Source organism: Paramisgurnus dabryanus, chromosome 7, assembly GCF_030506205.2.
Source record: "Paramisgurnus dabryanus chromosome 7, PD_genome_1.1, whole genome shotgun sequence".
In the NCBI taxonomy this organism is placed as follows: Eukaryota; Metazoa; Chordata; class Actinopteri; order Cypriniformes; family Cobitidae; genus Paramisgurnus; species Paramisgurnus dabryanus.
In genome coordinates this window covers 23,105,498-23,119,545 of record NC_133343.1, presented here as the reverse complement: position 1 = coordinate 23,119,545, position 14,048 = coordinate 23,105,498, and the positions used below count along the sequence as shown (strand labels likewise).

The 14,048-nt window shown below is 34.8% G+C and overlaps 2 protein-coding genes across 8 annotated transcripts in view; both read left to right on the top strand.

Moving 5' to 3' along the window:
• The window catches only part of ddr2a (discoidin domain receptor tyrosine kinase 2a), a 49,219-nt gene extending 45,467 nt beyond the window's left edge, over positions 1-3,752 (top strand). For all 7 annotated transcript variants that reach the window (XM_065264592.2, XM_065264590.2, XM_065272625.2 and 4 more), the window contains exons 14-17: positions 442-639; positions 731-965; positions 1,256-1,405; positions 1,490-3,752. In XM_065264592.2, the coding sequence (XP_065120664.2) occupies positions 442-639; positions 731-965; positions 1,256-1,405; positions 1,490-1,621 (715 nt within the window). In that variant the 3' untranslated portion in view covers positions 1,622-3,752. The remainder of the gene's footprint in view (positions 1-441; positions 640-730; positions 966-1,255; positions 1,406-1,489) is intronic.
• A 284-nt stretch (positions 3,753-4,036) lies between these two features.
• hsd17b7 (hydroxysteroid (17-beta) dehydrogenase 7) lies at positions 4,037-11,667 on the top strand. The gene is made up of 9 exons (XM_065264944.2): positions 4,037-4,176; positions 4,810-5,013; positions 7,542-7,634; positions 7,728-7,842; positions 9,382-9,576; positions 9,899-10,003; positions 10,139-10,195; positions 10,399-10,497; positions 10,928-11,667. The coding sequence occupies exons 1-9, from the start codon at positions 4,142-4,144 to the stop codon at positions 11,045-11,047; spliced, it is 1,023 nt and encodes a 340-aa protein (XP_065121016.2). The 5' UTR covers positions 4,037-4,141; the 3' UTR covers positions 11,048-11,667.
• Positions 11,668-14,048: the final 2,381 nt, after the last annotated feature.

The following is a 14,048-nucleotide window of genomic DNA, read 5'->3' as shown; positions in this document are numbered from 1 at the left end:
CACTTTAAAGTTTTTTACGTAAGTGTCGCAAGGTGAAAATATAAAAAAATTGTAATAGCAGTTTAAATTTATTATGATAAATACAATTAATGCAATATAGTATATATTTTATACATAAAATTATCACAAAAAATGTGTAAATTAATAAATTACGGTCACTGCATTATTATTACTAAAAGGTTTTGAAATAAAAAAATACTTTCCTAGACCTTTCCAACAATATATAGTTATATAGTTATAGTCGTGATAGATTAACAATTATATGCAAAATATTAAAGTGTCCCGCTCATAGGACCGCGCCAGTTAACGGCCAAAAAAAGCAACTTTTGTTAATAGTACTGATGAAAATGTATTCTGACCTTGATGATCCACAATAGTAAACTGCATATACATTGAACCTCAACCAGATTGTTGTAGCTTCTTCTCATTTGTGCCTTACAGAAATGATTTTTTGAAGGAGATAAAGATCATGTCACGGTTGAAAGACCCCAACATTATCCGGCTCCTGGCGGTGTGTATGAGCTCTGATCCTCTGTGTATGATCACAGAGTACATGGAGAACGGAGACCTCAATCAGTTCCTATCTCGCCATGAACCCGAGGGCATGATCGCTTTACTCAGCAATGCTCCAACTGTCAGGTTAATATCAAACGGCGATAATCCTTACAATCACAAGCAAAACATCTGCTAACAACATAAAAGTCTAATTGTAATGGTATGTCTTTTTCAGCTACAGTAACCTACACCACATGGTCACACAGATCGCATCAGGCATGAAGTATCTCTCCTCACTAAACTTTGTGCATCGGGATCTGGCCACCCGCAACTGCCTAGTGGGAAAGAACTACACAATCAAGATCGCAGACTTTGGCATGAGTAGGAACCTGTATAGTGGAGACTACTACCGCATCCAGGGAAGAGCTGTACTGCCCATCCGCTGGATGTCCTGGGAGAGCATTCTTCTGGTGAGACACATATACAGTATCTAAGCTACACAAACAATGAATCATAGCAGGTGTTTTTAAAGTACCTGGTCCTGGACTGTCCCTGGGGCCTTACCCTTTATAAAGGTTCCAATATGCAAAAATTAGTTTTCTTACTTTAGTTAATGTAGGAGTGACAATAAAGCATTAATCTTTAAAGTTTTACATGATCAAATTGCTGCTGACCCCATCTGCAGACTCTGTACTATAAATAAAACTTTTTAACAGTACGTTTATTTACTCTGACACTGGATGAAATCTGTCCTATGCAGGGGAAATTCACAACATCCAGTGATGTATGGGCTTTTGGAGTGACTCTTTGGGAGATGCTGACCTTCTGCAAAGAACAGCCATACTCACAGCTATCAGACGAGCAGGTCATTGAAAACACAGGGGAGTTCTTTCGGGATCAAAGGAGACAGGTACAAAAATGTTTTTATTTATCCATGCCACATCTATAGCTGATTTAATTCCAGTAACAATTATGCATATATTCCTATCATCAGATATACTTGCCCCAGCCACCAATGTGTCCCGATCCCATCTACAAGGTCATGTTGAGCTGCTGGAACAGGAACACCAAAGAACGTCCATCCTTCCAAGAGATTCATTGCACCCTAATGGAGTGCAAGCCATAGTGTTCATTTATGTGCCAACCATGGCACTCCCATAGACTTTAAGTGTGCCCACAGGACTCCAATCAACCACACCACCACAGGCATTTATCTTCCCACAGTCAAAGAGATCACAATCCATCATTCTTCTGTAGAAGTTTCATTGTGAGTAAGCAAAAGCAAACTGGTATATATTGTACAAATAAATTGTACAGGTTTTTTATCCCCTAATTGAATGGCTTTGGTTGGCATGCAATAAATAGGCAGGACTAGTCCAAAGAAATGTAGCAATAATTTAAGGCAGAATAATTGTGTATTTTCCTCAACGACACTTTTTTATTGAATAAAATGTGCCATAAACATTTGCCATAAAAGCTATAAAGGAATATAAAACTAAATTAGACAAAACAAACAGTCATTGGCAATTAATGTGCCTTATGTGATTATTTCCATGTTGTTTTCGGTGTGTTTAAGCCGAAGACAGCTTGAATGTAAATAAAAAGGCATTTTAAATGACATTAAGATTTACTTAAGGTTTTATGTTGAGGTAATAACGTTTGTGTATATGTTCATCTCATTTATTAAAAATTTACATTTTTGTTATTCTACTTTTTCATTGTATTAAGCTTAAGAAACACTTTCAAACAAGTGGATTAACAGACACAGAAGTAAATTTATCTGTTATAAGTTCAGTACAGTAGCCTATATAAAATCAATTCAAAAGCTTTAAATTGGTCAAAAGATTTGTGTGACATTGTACAATTTTAAGTAGTGGTATTCTGTAACTACCTATATGTTGTGTTGATATTTAAATGTATTGCATTACATAAGTGTACTTAAACTCTGTTCCTTTTTGTTATGCTAAAGAATTATGTTTAATGAAATTAGTGATTATTTAAAACTTGTAATATTGACATTTGTGTCTTTTCCTTTTATTTTCTTGGTTTAAGACCAGTGTTAGTCGACCAGAGATTGAGTATTGAGTCCAAACCACATCCAGCTTTATCTGTACTCTGACTCGACACTCAATCTTTGGTCTTGGTTTGGAGTTGGACTCGACTACAAAACAATTGTTGCATAAAAACATTTAATATCTGAAATTTCAGCATTTTCATTTTAATTTAAAAAAGCTATGAATTTACATAATTCTTTTAAAGAATTGACTTAGTTACAATATTTGCATGAATCTGGATGAAATCCAATGTAATAATGTTATTTCAGAATTTCACATTTTTATGTTTTGTTTGTCCTTTACGTCATGTGTAATATTATTTTGAAAGTAAACCAAAGGGAGATTATAACATCATTTAATGAGTATCTATTGAAACTATGAAAATAGGCTTATTTTAAAGCTGTCTTATTTTTTGTATCAGAGTGCATTCAAGGTGGTGCTGATGAATTGCTTATGTTATGTTGGATAAATACTGGATTTGTAATGATCAGATGCACTATGATGGTTTACAGTATGTCATGATATGTCTTTGCATGTGAAATGTGCTGTAAATGGGATACTCCGAAATATTATTTGCAGTTAATGTGTAAATTGTATACTTGTAAATCTTTTTGTAAGGTCATTGTATATGACTATAATATTGAGAAATTGTGCACCTTTTGTTGTCAGTTGAGATATCTGCCGTGTGATCTAGTTGTGGGTATAAAAGTTTCTGGCCTATGTACAGCTGAATATTACATTCTTGACATGACTGATTAAGTTGAATTAGCCTATAGATATGCCTTCTTTCTATGCACTTTTTAATTGTTGATTGTTTCATTAGCTTGTTTTCATAGAAACTCAGTTTCTCAATGCCATAATCAAATCATCATCTACATATAAAATAGCATAGCCCTTCCTTAGGCTTTGAAGTTATCAAATTATTGCAAATGTGCAGCATACCTGTATCATATTTTCTATATTTGACAATGAATGGAAAAAGAACTGGACCTATTTTATTCAAAATACCTTGCATTTATTTCTTTAATAATTGGATTCTGTTTTTGTATTTCTCTAAATTAAACTTTGTGCTGTACTCTTTTTTTATTTTTCTTGATTTTTTACTAGCATTGTACATGTTAGGGAACTGTACATATGATAATAAATTGATTAATCTTTAAAATTGTTAAGACATTTTGAAATAATAAAATATCTCATTCCATACTGACAGAAACTGTTTGTTTTTTCCTATTAAATGCGTTTATTTGTGTGCATGGAAAATTATTGTTCACGAAATACAGTTAAGTTATAAGTTTAGCCTATCGAAAAAATAATACTGAAATGAGAATTAAATCTTAAACTGGGTTGATTTGGTTCATAGGTTCTGCCGTCAAATACTGTTCGACGATTGGCTGATCTGGTCTGACTGTGGGTAAAACGTGATTGGGCAGAGTACATGTCACGTCACAGAATGGAAGCATGTGATTGGCGGATAGAAGTATGACATCCAATCACACCATGGCGGCAGTGCAAACTCTATCCGTACACACACACCGCTGTGAAATATCACATCAGCGGTAGTGCATCATATTTTGTACGAATGTAAAGACAGAATGAAGAAAGTAGTGTTGGTAACCGGTGCAAACAGGTAACGAAATAGTATTACGTCATGTTTTATACCGTGTTTTAAACCTCATGTTGGTAAAGTTATCGTTGTTTAGAACTTTGCACCCCTGTTGGGAAAATTACAGTAAAAGTGTAACCACGTTTTATGGCGGATTGATTATTATGTGTTATTATTACCAAAGTTGTGCTGCAAATATCGTGGTTAAACCATGGTTACTATAGTGAGATAATGATATATTAAATTTGTGGTTATGCTTTTTGCTACAAATAAGTTATCATGGTGACTGACCTATAAACTTTTTAATTTGACCTATACATTATATGTGTAATATTCTTGTGCACTCTGCGCATAAGAAAAATATGTATTTGAAAACTTTACCTCAATTCAAGTTTATTACTGTAATACAGCTTTTTACAGCTGTTTTGAATGTGCTGGAACGCAGCTTTCCAGTAAATACAGGTTATTACAGACAGTAGAGACATAAGGGAAAAACTGCAAATTCCAAAATGATGAAGGATTAATAATTGTCTGTATAATTGTACTAGTTTCTAAACAGAAAGTTGACTGAAATCTACAAACCAGATCTGGAAATTGATTGATGTCAAATAAAATGTATGTGCACTGCATATAATAATCCTGTATGCATTAATTTAGTGGTATTGGTCTTGCCCTGTGTGAACGTCTACTGAGTCAGGATGCCCAGCTGCAGCTCTGTCTGGCCTGCAGGAACATGCAGAGAGCTGAGGCTGCCCGCCAGGCTCTTCTTGTGTCTCATCCTCAGGCTCACGTTTCTTTGCTACACTTAGACGTGGGTAACATGCACTCGGTTGTCACGGCTGCTGAAGAGTTCAAGAGGAAGTAAGAGATCCAAGTCTGCATTTGTTCCATATACTGCATGTTTTGTCATTATTTGTGGCTGCCTGTAAAAACCAGCTAAAGTATCATTTTTGTATTCACTTATTAATATTGAAATCAAACGTTGATGCTCCTTATATCATAATTAGATTATGAGACTTTAGCCTGGATTTTACAGACAGGGTCGCATTTATTTACAAAAGCTCTTATTTATACATTAAAACCATTTAGAGTTATGCATTTGGCAGACACTTTTATCAAAAGAAGCTTGCAGTGCATTCAAAGTACATTTTACATTGTGTGTTCCCTTAGAATTTAACCCATGACCTTTTGCACTGCTAATGCAAAGCTCTACCATTTAAGCAATAGGTACATGAACTCAACTGGTGATCAGGGAATGCTTTACAATGACTGAAAAGTATAAAAGTATTAATACTAAGTACAGTAATAAGTACAGTATTAAACATGTATTTCATCAGGCTTCAGAAACATTTCAAAAAGAATGGCTTTCTCGGCTTCCGTAATTGCAACTCTTGCGTCATCAGAACATGGTGTTTAACAGATAACCATTTCTGTTTAAAAAACATTGTGCAACGTTTTGTCTGTTCTGAACGCAGTCCAGATCTTAGGAGGTTAAAGTACTCCATACCAGCAACAGTAAAGATCTTCGTTAAAGGGATAGTTCACCCAAAAATGAAAATTCTGTCATCATTTACTCACCTTCATGTTGTTACAAACCTGTATAATTTGTTTTGTTTTAATGAACACGGATGAAGATAGTTTGAAGAATTTTTGTAACCAAACCTTTCATGAGCACCATTCACTTACATAGTATTATGTTTTCCTACTGTGGAAGTCGATGGGGCTCATGATCGGTTTGGTTAAAGCAACACCAAAGAGTTTTTTTTTACCTTAAAATAACGTTTTCAAAAAAGTTTCAGTCGTTCATCCACTCGAAACAGGGTGAACGGCACTTTCACATTCGCTTTGTAGCCCTCTATTGGCCAAAACCGCACTAAAGAAGTTTCCAACCGTCGGGTCGCAGTCCTGTAGTTTGAGTGAAAACTACAAAAACTTGCTTTTACGGCAGACCTACAATCCAATCACAGCCAGCTATGCTGCAGTATTTACGACAGTGGTAATGGAAATTATGCTTCTAACCTATAGGGGGAGCAAAGAGCAAAAACGCTTTAGTGTTGCTTTAAAGACATTCTTGAAAATATCTTCCTTGTTCATCAGAGAAAATAAATGTATAAAGGGCTTGTAACAACATGAGAGTGAGGAAATGACAGAATTTTCATTTTTGGGTGGACTATCGCTTTAAATTATCAATGCTCAACACAAAGGATTTTAAAGGCGGGGTGCATGATTTTTGAAAAACATTTTGGAGAAAGGAGTCAGGCCAAGTACCAGAACACACATCGGCAGTAAGGGGTGTCTACTAACCGACATCGTTGTCTGGGTTGCATATGTGTGGGGCGGGTCTTTCAAATGAAGGTCCAGATTCTATTGGGGTAGGGGCGTGTTTGTTTAGGTGATTTCAAATGTCAACATTGGCTTTCAGAGATCATGCACCCCGCCTTTAACATCTTCTTTTGCTGGGTACCCAGACACTCATATAGCATACAATGCAGCCAAAGAAGCACTATCTACATAATTAGTAAAGTGCCCTATACCTTATGAATAAATACATCAGACATAAATGGCACATCAGAAAGGGACCAAAGTCTAAATAATAAGTTGCATGAAATAAATTTTTAAAGTTGGGAAAAAGCATAATTTTTGTTTTGAAAATCGTTGGGATGAAGTCATCTTTAAAAGATGCATACACATCAATGTTTACTTTCAGAAGAAAATCCCCCAACCTATTCATCTTTTCAGAATTCAATGGCCATTAAACATATACTACTAGATTGTATTACTTCTATCCCTGTGAAAAACTTTTGTCTGTTAATACTTTAGAAAAGTTTTTAATCAGTTTTGATTTTTAGATTAAATTCATTTTTAAAATATTTTTTAATCTTACTTTTTAGACTTTATTCTCGCCATGAATATAGCATTATAAGCTGGCTTGGCATTTAAAAATAGAAAGAAAGGAGTACTTAATACAGTAGGTTTATGCTACTAGGAGCAGATTGAAATTTAAGTTGTTTATCAAAATCTTTTCTTTACTGCTCTCCAATCTTATTTGACCTTGTGCATATTCAGCTTCAGTTATTGTTTTTATACAACCTTCAATACAGACAGTAAAGTCTGTGCCAAAACATTCAGACAAAAAGAAGGCATTGAGTACAATTTGGATGGATGGTAGGATTTTACATTTATGCATTAAGCAGACACTTTTATCCAAAAGACTTAAAGTGCATTTCAGCCATACATTTTATCTGGGGGTCGAATCCATTACTTATGCGTTGCTAGCACAATGCTCTACAAATTGAGTGACAGATACAAAGATCATGAGTCAGTAAACATCATATGATGTGACTCAAGTGTGGCTAAATTTAACTATTCATATCTATTTATTCACACAGGTACAACAGATTGGACTATCTGTACCTCAATGCTGGAATCATGCCTAACCCCAAATTAGACTTCAAGGCCTTTTATAAAGGCTTGTTTTCCAGGTACATTTTGTGCATTGTTTTTCTATATGGAAGTGTGCTGTATAATAAAAAAGAACATTGTTTGTGATGTAGTCCATTGTGCTTACCCCACAGAAATGTGGTTCATATGTTTGCTACGGCTGAGGGTATTCTGACTCAGGAAGATAAGGTCACACCCATTGGTTTGCAGGAGGTGTTTGCCACTAATCTTTTTGGTCATTTTCTTCTGGTAAGTTGCCAAAAGATGATAAAACTAGTTTGTTCTCTACCATACGTTTATTTAAACAAAGCGTATCATTAGCATTTCTAGGCAACCTGGTATGTTTGTACAGTAGATGACAACAAAGAGAATCCTGCACAATATCTGCTTGCAAAATCGTATCAAAATTGATTTATTAGAAATGCATGATCTACACATACTGTATAAATGCCACAAAATTTATTTTACTGTTGTCAACAACTTTTTTCCTGGCACCTGGCCTGATCAATTATTCATCTGAACGTCTCTGATGCTTCAGTTATTTCTGATCTGCACAACCTTGTGCTTCCTGGTGAAAAGTGTTTTTGTTTGATCATTCCTTTGTATGCACTACGGCATCTGGTCAATAGCGTTGAAAGCTGAGATTGGGGTAGCACCCATCTCTACACATGCTTTTATACAGTGGTGCTGTTGTGGTTCAGGTGGCTCTGACATTAAATTTGCAGTATATATGACACTGTGTGTCCTCAAAGGCCAGGCAAGATGTATCGATTTTCAGCTGGAATGACACAGACTAAGAAAACAGGATGGCTTGTTTTTCTAGTCATCTGTTTCTCAGTCACACATTTTTTTGTTGTTTAGGGTGAGAGTTAGGGTTAGGATCGAGAGCATAGACTGATCGAGAGTCCAATTTAATGTTTATTCATTTAAATGTAAATACAATTCAACAACATGTACATTAGGGTGGTCCTTATTTTTCAACTTTTAAAAGTTAATGCTCTCACTCCACCAATATGTTTGAATAAATAAATAATTGGGCAATTTTTTTCAACATTAATTAATATTTACAGGTTGTATAATTGTTTAATAATATATACTTAAGGCAGCAATGGACTTACTTGACCATGCTTCATGCAATTAAAACTAGAGATGCACCGATAGGATTTTTTTGGGCCGATACCGATTTAAACAGACAACTTCTGTCCGATACCAATATTAAACACTTGTATACAATACTATACAGTTGGTCTATTAGCTAGTTTATTTCTCCATCAAATTATTTTTACTGAACATGGATTGGATCTAATTAACATTCAACTGACCAACATAATAAGAGAGGCACAAATTAAGCTAAAACAAATATAATAAGACAGCATGACAACCTTCAAAGGTGGTTTTTGCTATTCAGCATTTATTTTATTAACAACATTAACTCATTTTTTGCATATAATGGATTTCTTTATGAAGTTAATTAATAAACAATCGGTATCGGCCTTTCTTGTGCTATTGCGGATATGCCGATGGTTTCAAATTCATCAAAAATCGGCCGATAAATATCGGCGGCCGATACATCGGTGCATCACTAGTATGAGTACATAGACACCTAATATAAAGTGTAATCTATTCCTGCTAAACTATTTGCATGTCTGTTGTGCTTCTCTCAACATCAAAGTAATAACTTCATAAATAATTCCCTCATCTTGTGTAATATAACTGTAATTGCTGTATAGATTATGTCATAAATTTAATGGTGATATATTATAATATAGAAGTTTTGCTCTGTGACAGGTGAGGGAGCTGGAGCCCTTATTGTGTCAGGCAGACCGTAATTCCCTAGTGATCTGGACATCCTCCAGTAATGCTCAACGAACAGCCTTTAGCCTGGATGACATCCAGCACCAGAAAGGCCGTGAGCCCTACAGCTCCTCGAAATACGCGTCTGACCTGCTTAGCCTAGCATTAAACCGTCGCTACAACAGCCAAGTGAGTAAAGCCTCCGTTCCCATCCTAAATTAAGTGCCTTCTTCAGTTTTTTTTTCTTAACAAAGGCAAATGATTAGATACTTTATTGTTGCATAGAGTAAAGTCAAGATAGCCTGAGACCGTGGGTGAGAAAAGATAAGTTTTGCAACAATCAAATTTTTAAAAGTATTTTTCCTCAGTATATGCCAAAAAACATATTGTGAGCTTTTTGTTTATTTTCATGTTTGAATTAAATGAAAGTTTTAATTATTGAAAAATATTTGACTATTAATAATATTATGGTTATCTGAATTAGTAATAAACAATAATAATTTGTTTACAGGGTTTGTATTCTTCAGTGATATGCCCTGGATTGGTGATGACGAACCTTACTTATGGCATTTTACCCTCGTTCTTCTGGACCCTTATCTTGCCAATAATGTGGCTGGTATGTCACCGCATTGCTGTTGTTTATGAGTATCAATTACATAGTAAAGTACAAAAGTCAATTTAAACACACATTTTGGTATTTGTGTAGGTCGCAATAAATGTCTGTTTACCTTTTTGTGTCCCGTTTCATCAGATAAGGATATTCACCAATACTTTTACCCTTACTCCTTATAATGGAGCAGAAGCATTGGTATGTACCAGTCCGGACCCGAAATATGTATAGCTTCCCTTCAAACAAACAAAATATGTTTTGCAGTACTAAGAACAAAAAAATCATTCAAAACAAATAAGATGTTTTTGATGTTGGTTGCAGAAATGATTCAGCTTTATTCATTGTCACCTGAGCATCATTTTCTCTAGTGCCGATTTTCATCCATCGATTTTATTACGCAGTTTTGGCTGTTCATGCAGAAACCTGAGTCACTGGACCCGATGGCTAAATACCACAGTTTGACCTCTGGGCTTGGAAACAATTACACCCAGCCACACAAGGTCAGAACTGACACTCGCCTGCAGCTTTGTACTCAGCTTGTATATACCTATTTTAGTCACAGGTTTCAATTTTAAACAAAATGTATATGAAGAGTTTGGTTCCAAAACCAGACATAAACACTTTAATTATGTTTTTATTGTGCTACTTAGCTGTATTTTTTAGTTAAATAAAAACAAACCAACTGCAGTTTGATTGATTTTAATAGGAATGTACAATTTAAAAAAACACAAGATTTTTGAAACATTTAAAAAACAAGAGTTGGGCTATCTGGTTTTGGAACCAAACTCTTCGTATTAAGCTATAGTCAGAAATATAGATGTTAATATGTTTGTATTTTTTATCTGTTAATCTACAATTCCTCATGGCATTTATTAGCAATAATGTAATACTTTACATCATTTGACTGTCAACTGCTTTGTGTGTTTCCAGATGGATATTGAAGAAAACATGTCAGAGGCTCTCTATGTAAAGTTGTTAGAACTGGAAGATACAGTGCGGGAGAAACTAAAAGAGGAGCATATCAAATCAAAAAGCTTTGAGGCACATTGAGGACAAAAATTAAACCCCAAATCTGTCACGTATTTTATCATTTTTTATATATTACCCAAGAGGCTTCCCCTAAAGTGCTTACTTAAAAGCAAAACTGGTAACATTTTACAATAAGGTTTGTATTTGTTAACAATTAGTTAATGCATTAGCTAACATGAACTATCAATGACAAATACTTTTACAGCATTTATTCATCTTCGGTCATGCCAGTTTAAGCATTTACTAATACAATTTTAAAGTGATGTAACTGTCAACCATAAACTTACATGAATAACTGTATTGACATTAACTAACATTAACAAGAATTAATAAATGCAGAAAAACTATATTGTTCATTGTTTATTCATGTTAGCAGAAAACTATATATAAAGAGTATATATTAGTGTGGTGTTATAGATTATGTTTATATACTTTTTAAATATCTTACAGTCTTTAACTTTGGTGAGAAGTGCTCCTTGCCTTTGAGGGAATTGAGCCAAAATCACTACAAGTTGTCATAAGGGACTTGTAATATGGTTTGTCATCATGTTCCAGTGAATGATAGTGTCTGTGAAATTATTTTTAATGGCGTTAAGAAATAAAGGAAGAAGAAGAACAAATTATTTTTATGGCTGTTATCACTCTTTATTCACTTGGCACAGTGCAAACTGTATGTTTCAGTTGTTTGTTTTAAATGGGAAATCTGACTTTTTCCATGTTTAAGTTATTGGGTACCCAGTGCTTCTATCAACCTAGAAAATGTGAAAAAGATCAACCCAGTAACTTTGTTTTGATAAACCATTCTCTGCAAGCATGTGAAAAAATAGGTTATTGAAATTTGGCTCCCCTTGTGATGTCAGAAGGGGGTCTTATTATAATAATACAGCCCCTTAATCTGCACTCCAACCAGATTCGCTTATTTGCATTTTATAGGACACACCCAAAAACTGCACATTTTTGCTCACACCTACAAAGTGGCAATTTTTACATGCTATTAAAATTATCTGTGGGGTATTTTGACCTAAATCTTTACATATGTACTCTATGGACACCAAAGATTTATTTGAATTCTTAAAAAAGTCTTGTGAAATGTCCCCTTTAAGATATAAGGCTGTTTGACCACATTTTAGAGACTCTTCGTTATACGGAAATGTGTTTGTGTCATTCAATTAAAACACTATGGGGTGGCTTCCTGGCCAGGGCTTATCCTAGTCCCAGACTAAAATTCATGTTTGAGCTGTCTTCATTTAAAAACATCTTGCACCGACAAATCTTAAAGGAAAACACCACAGTTTTTCAATATTTTACTAAGTTCTTACCTAAACTTAAATTAACTAATACATACCTATCTTTTTCAATACATGCACATTAAATCTTTGTACAGCGCTTCTTGAATGTGTTAGCATTTAGCCTAGCCCCATTCATTCCTATGGCTCCAAACTAAAGTTTTATTTTGTGCCACCAAATTTAGTAACTACTCATGTAGCAGTCTTTAAATAGGGAAAACATGGAAGTGTTTGGTGGCTTCGAAATTCATCCCTGTTTGGAGCCATAGGAATTAATGGGGCTAGGCTAGATGCTAGGCGCTGTACAAAAATTAAAAGTGCACGCATTTAAAAATGGTAGGTATGTATTTATTCGTCTAAGTTGAGGTAAGAACATAGTAAAATATTGGAAAACGGAGGTGTTTTCCTTTAACATAAATCAGTGCCATAGTTTTGTCTTAAGATGCACACCAGTATTGTTTTTGTAGGGTTTGTTTAATGTCCTTAAAACTAATTAAATGTCCTAAAATAATGTGTAGTCCTGGCTTAATATAAACCTTTTCCGGGAAACCAACCCTATGACATGTAAAATAAGCTCTATTTTATCTACTCAATGTAAAGCAACGTCTCAAAAATGAAATAAAGTTCAGCTGCAATAACAGTTTATTTAACTAAAAGCATTAAATTGACATACTAGACAAGATCTAATAACTGTTTCAATTGGAGTCTTTAGTAGTCTGCAGTAGTACTTATGGGTTGTCGTAATGATGAAGATTAAAGAGATGCACTTCACCTGTTAAAAAAACATTCATACTTTAATCAACTTTCTGATTTTTATCTAACAGATAAATAAGTGTAGCCATTTTTTTCTGCAAAGACATTATAATTGGCAAACACAATGTTATTGGTAATAGCCTATTAGAAATACTGTATGAGTGATATCAATATCATGTATAAAACACTGAATGTCAATCTTACCTTAAAGCTGGAGTGATTTGCTCATTGTACCACTGCAGTTTTAAGATTTTTCAGATACTCTGTACTCTGAGCTGTCATATTAATACACAACATAAGACGATGCGATGTAACATCTCTGTGGCGGCTGGTCTGTGCATTGGCAGCTCGCTATATACGGCGCATAAATCATATCAGTTGTGCGCACCTCTTCAGGATCTGCAAATATTTGTTGCAGAGGGACTTGTGAAAAGTCGCACTCTGTTTCTTCTCCGATGCCACTGAGTTTGGGGTTGCAGAATGCCCACACCATGCCGCAAAAGTATACAAAAAACGCTGACATCACCAAAAGCATGAGCGCGTACGACTCAATCATCGCTTCCGTCACAACATTCGGCATCTCTTTTGCGCGTGAGAGAAGCGTTTAAGCACAGCAATGTCCAAACAAACTTGTCCTCACATAATCACAGTCGTCTGTACTTCAGCTCTCTAGTAACGCTGACATGCTTGGGCAACAACTGCTTTTCATTTGGTTATGACATGTAGCGTACACAATACATCTAATGCCACCACCAAATAGCTTCTGTGATACGTAGTTATTTTTTCTGTGAATCGTCGATCTTCACCTTTTAATTGCTCAGTCATGTTTAATCCTTAATATGACTTCCTCTGTTCATATTCATTTCATTTGTGCAAAACAAGGCAATTGTTATTGTTTTACCAACTGATAATTTAGTCAGATATATTAGAGTTATTTTATTTATGATGCCTTGCAGAATTGAATATTGAGAACATGTTTTCTA

What these genes read in the sequence shown, in the direction of transcription:
- hsd17b7 (XM_065264944.2), top strand. Translation starts at nt 4,142, where the DNA reads ATGAAGAAAGTAGTGTTGGTAACCGGTGCAAACAG. An exon ending in ATAATGGAGCAGAAGCATTG is followed by an intron (nt 10,196 to 10,398) that starts GTATGTACCAGT and finishes TTTATTACGCAG; the next exon opens with TTTTGGCTGTTCATGCAGAA. An exon ending in ATTACACCCAGCCACACAAG is followed by an intron (nt 10,498 to 10,927) that starts GTCAGAACTGAC and finishes GTGTGTTTCCAG; the next exon opens with ATGGATATTGAAGAAAACAT.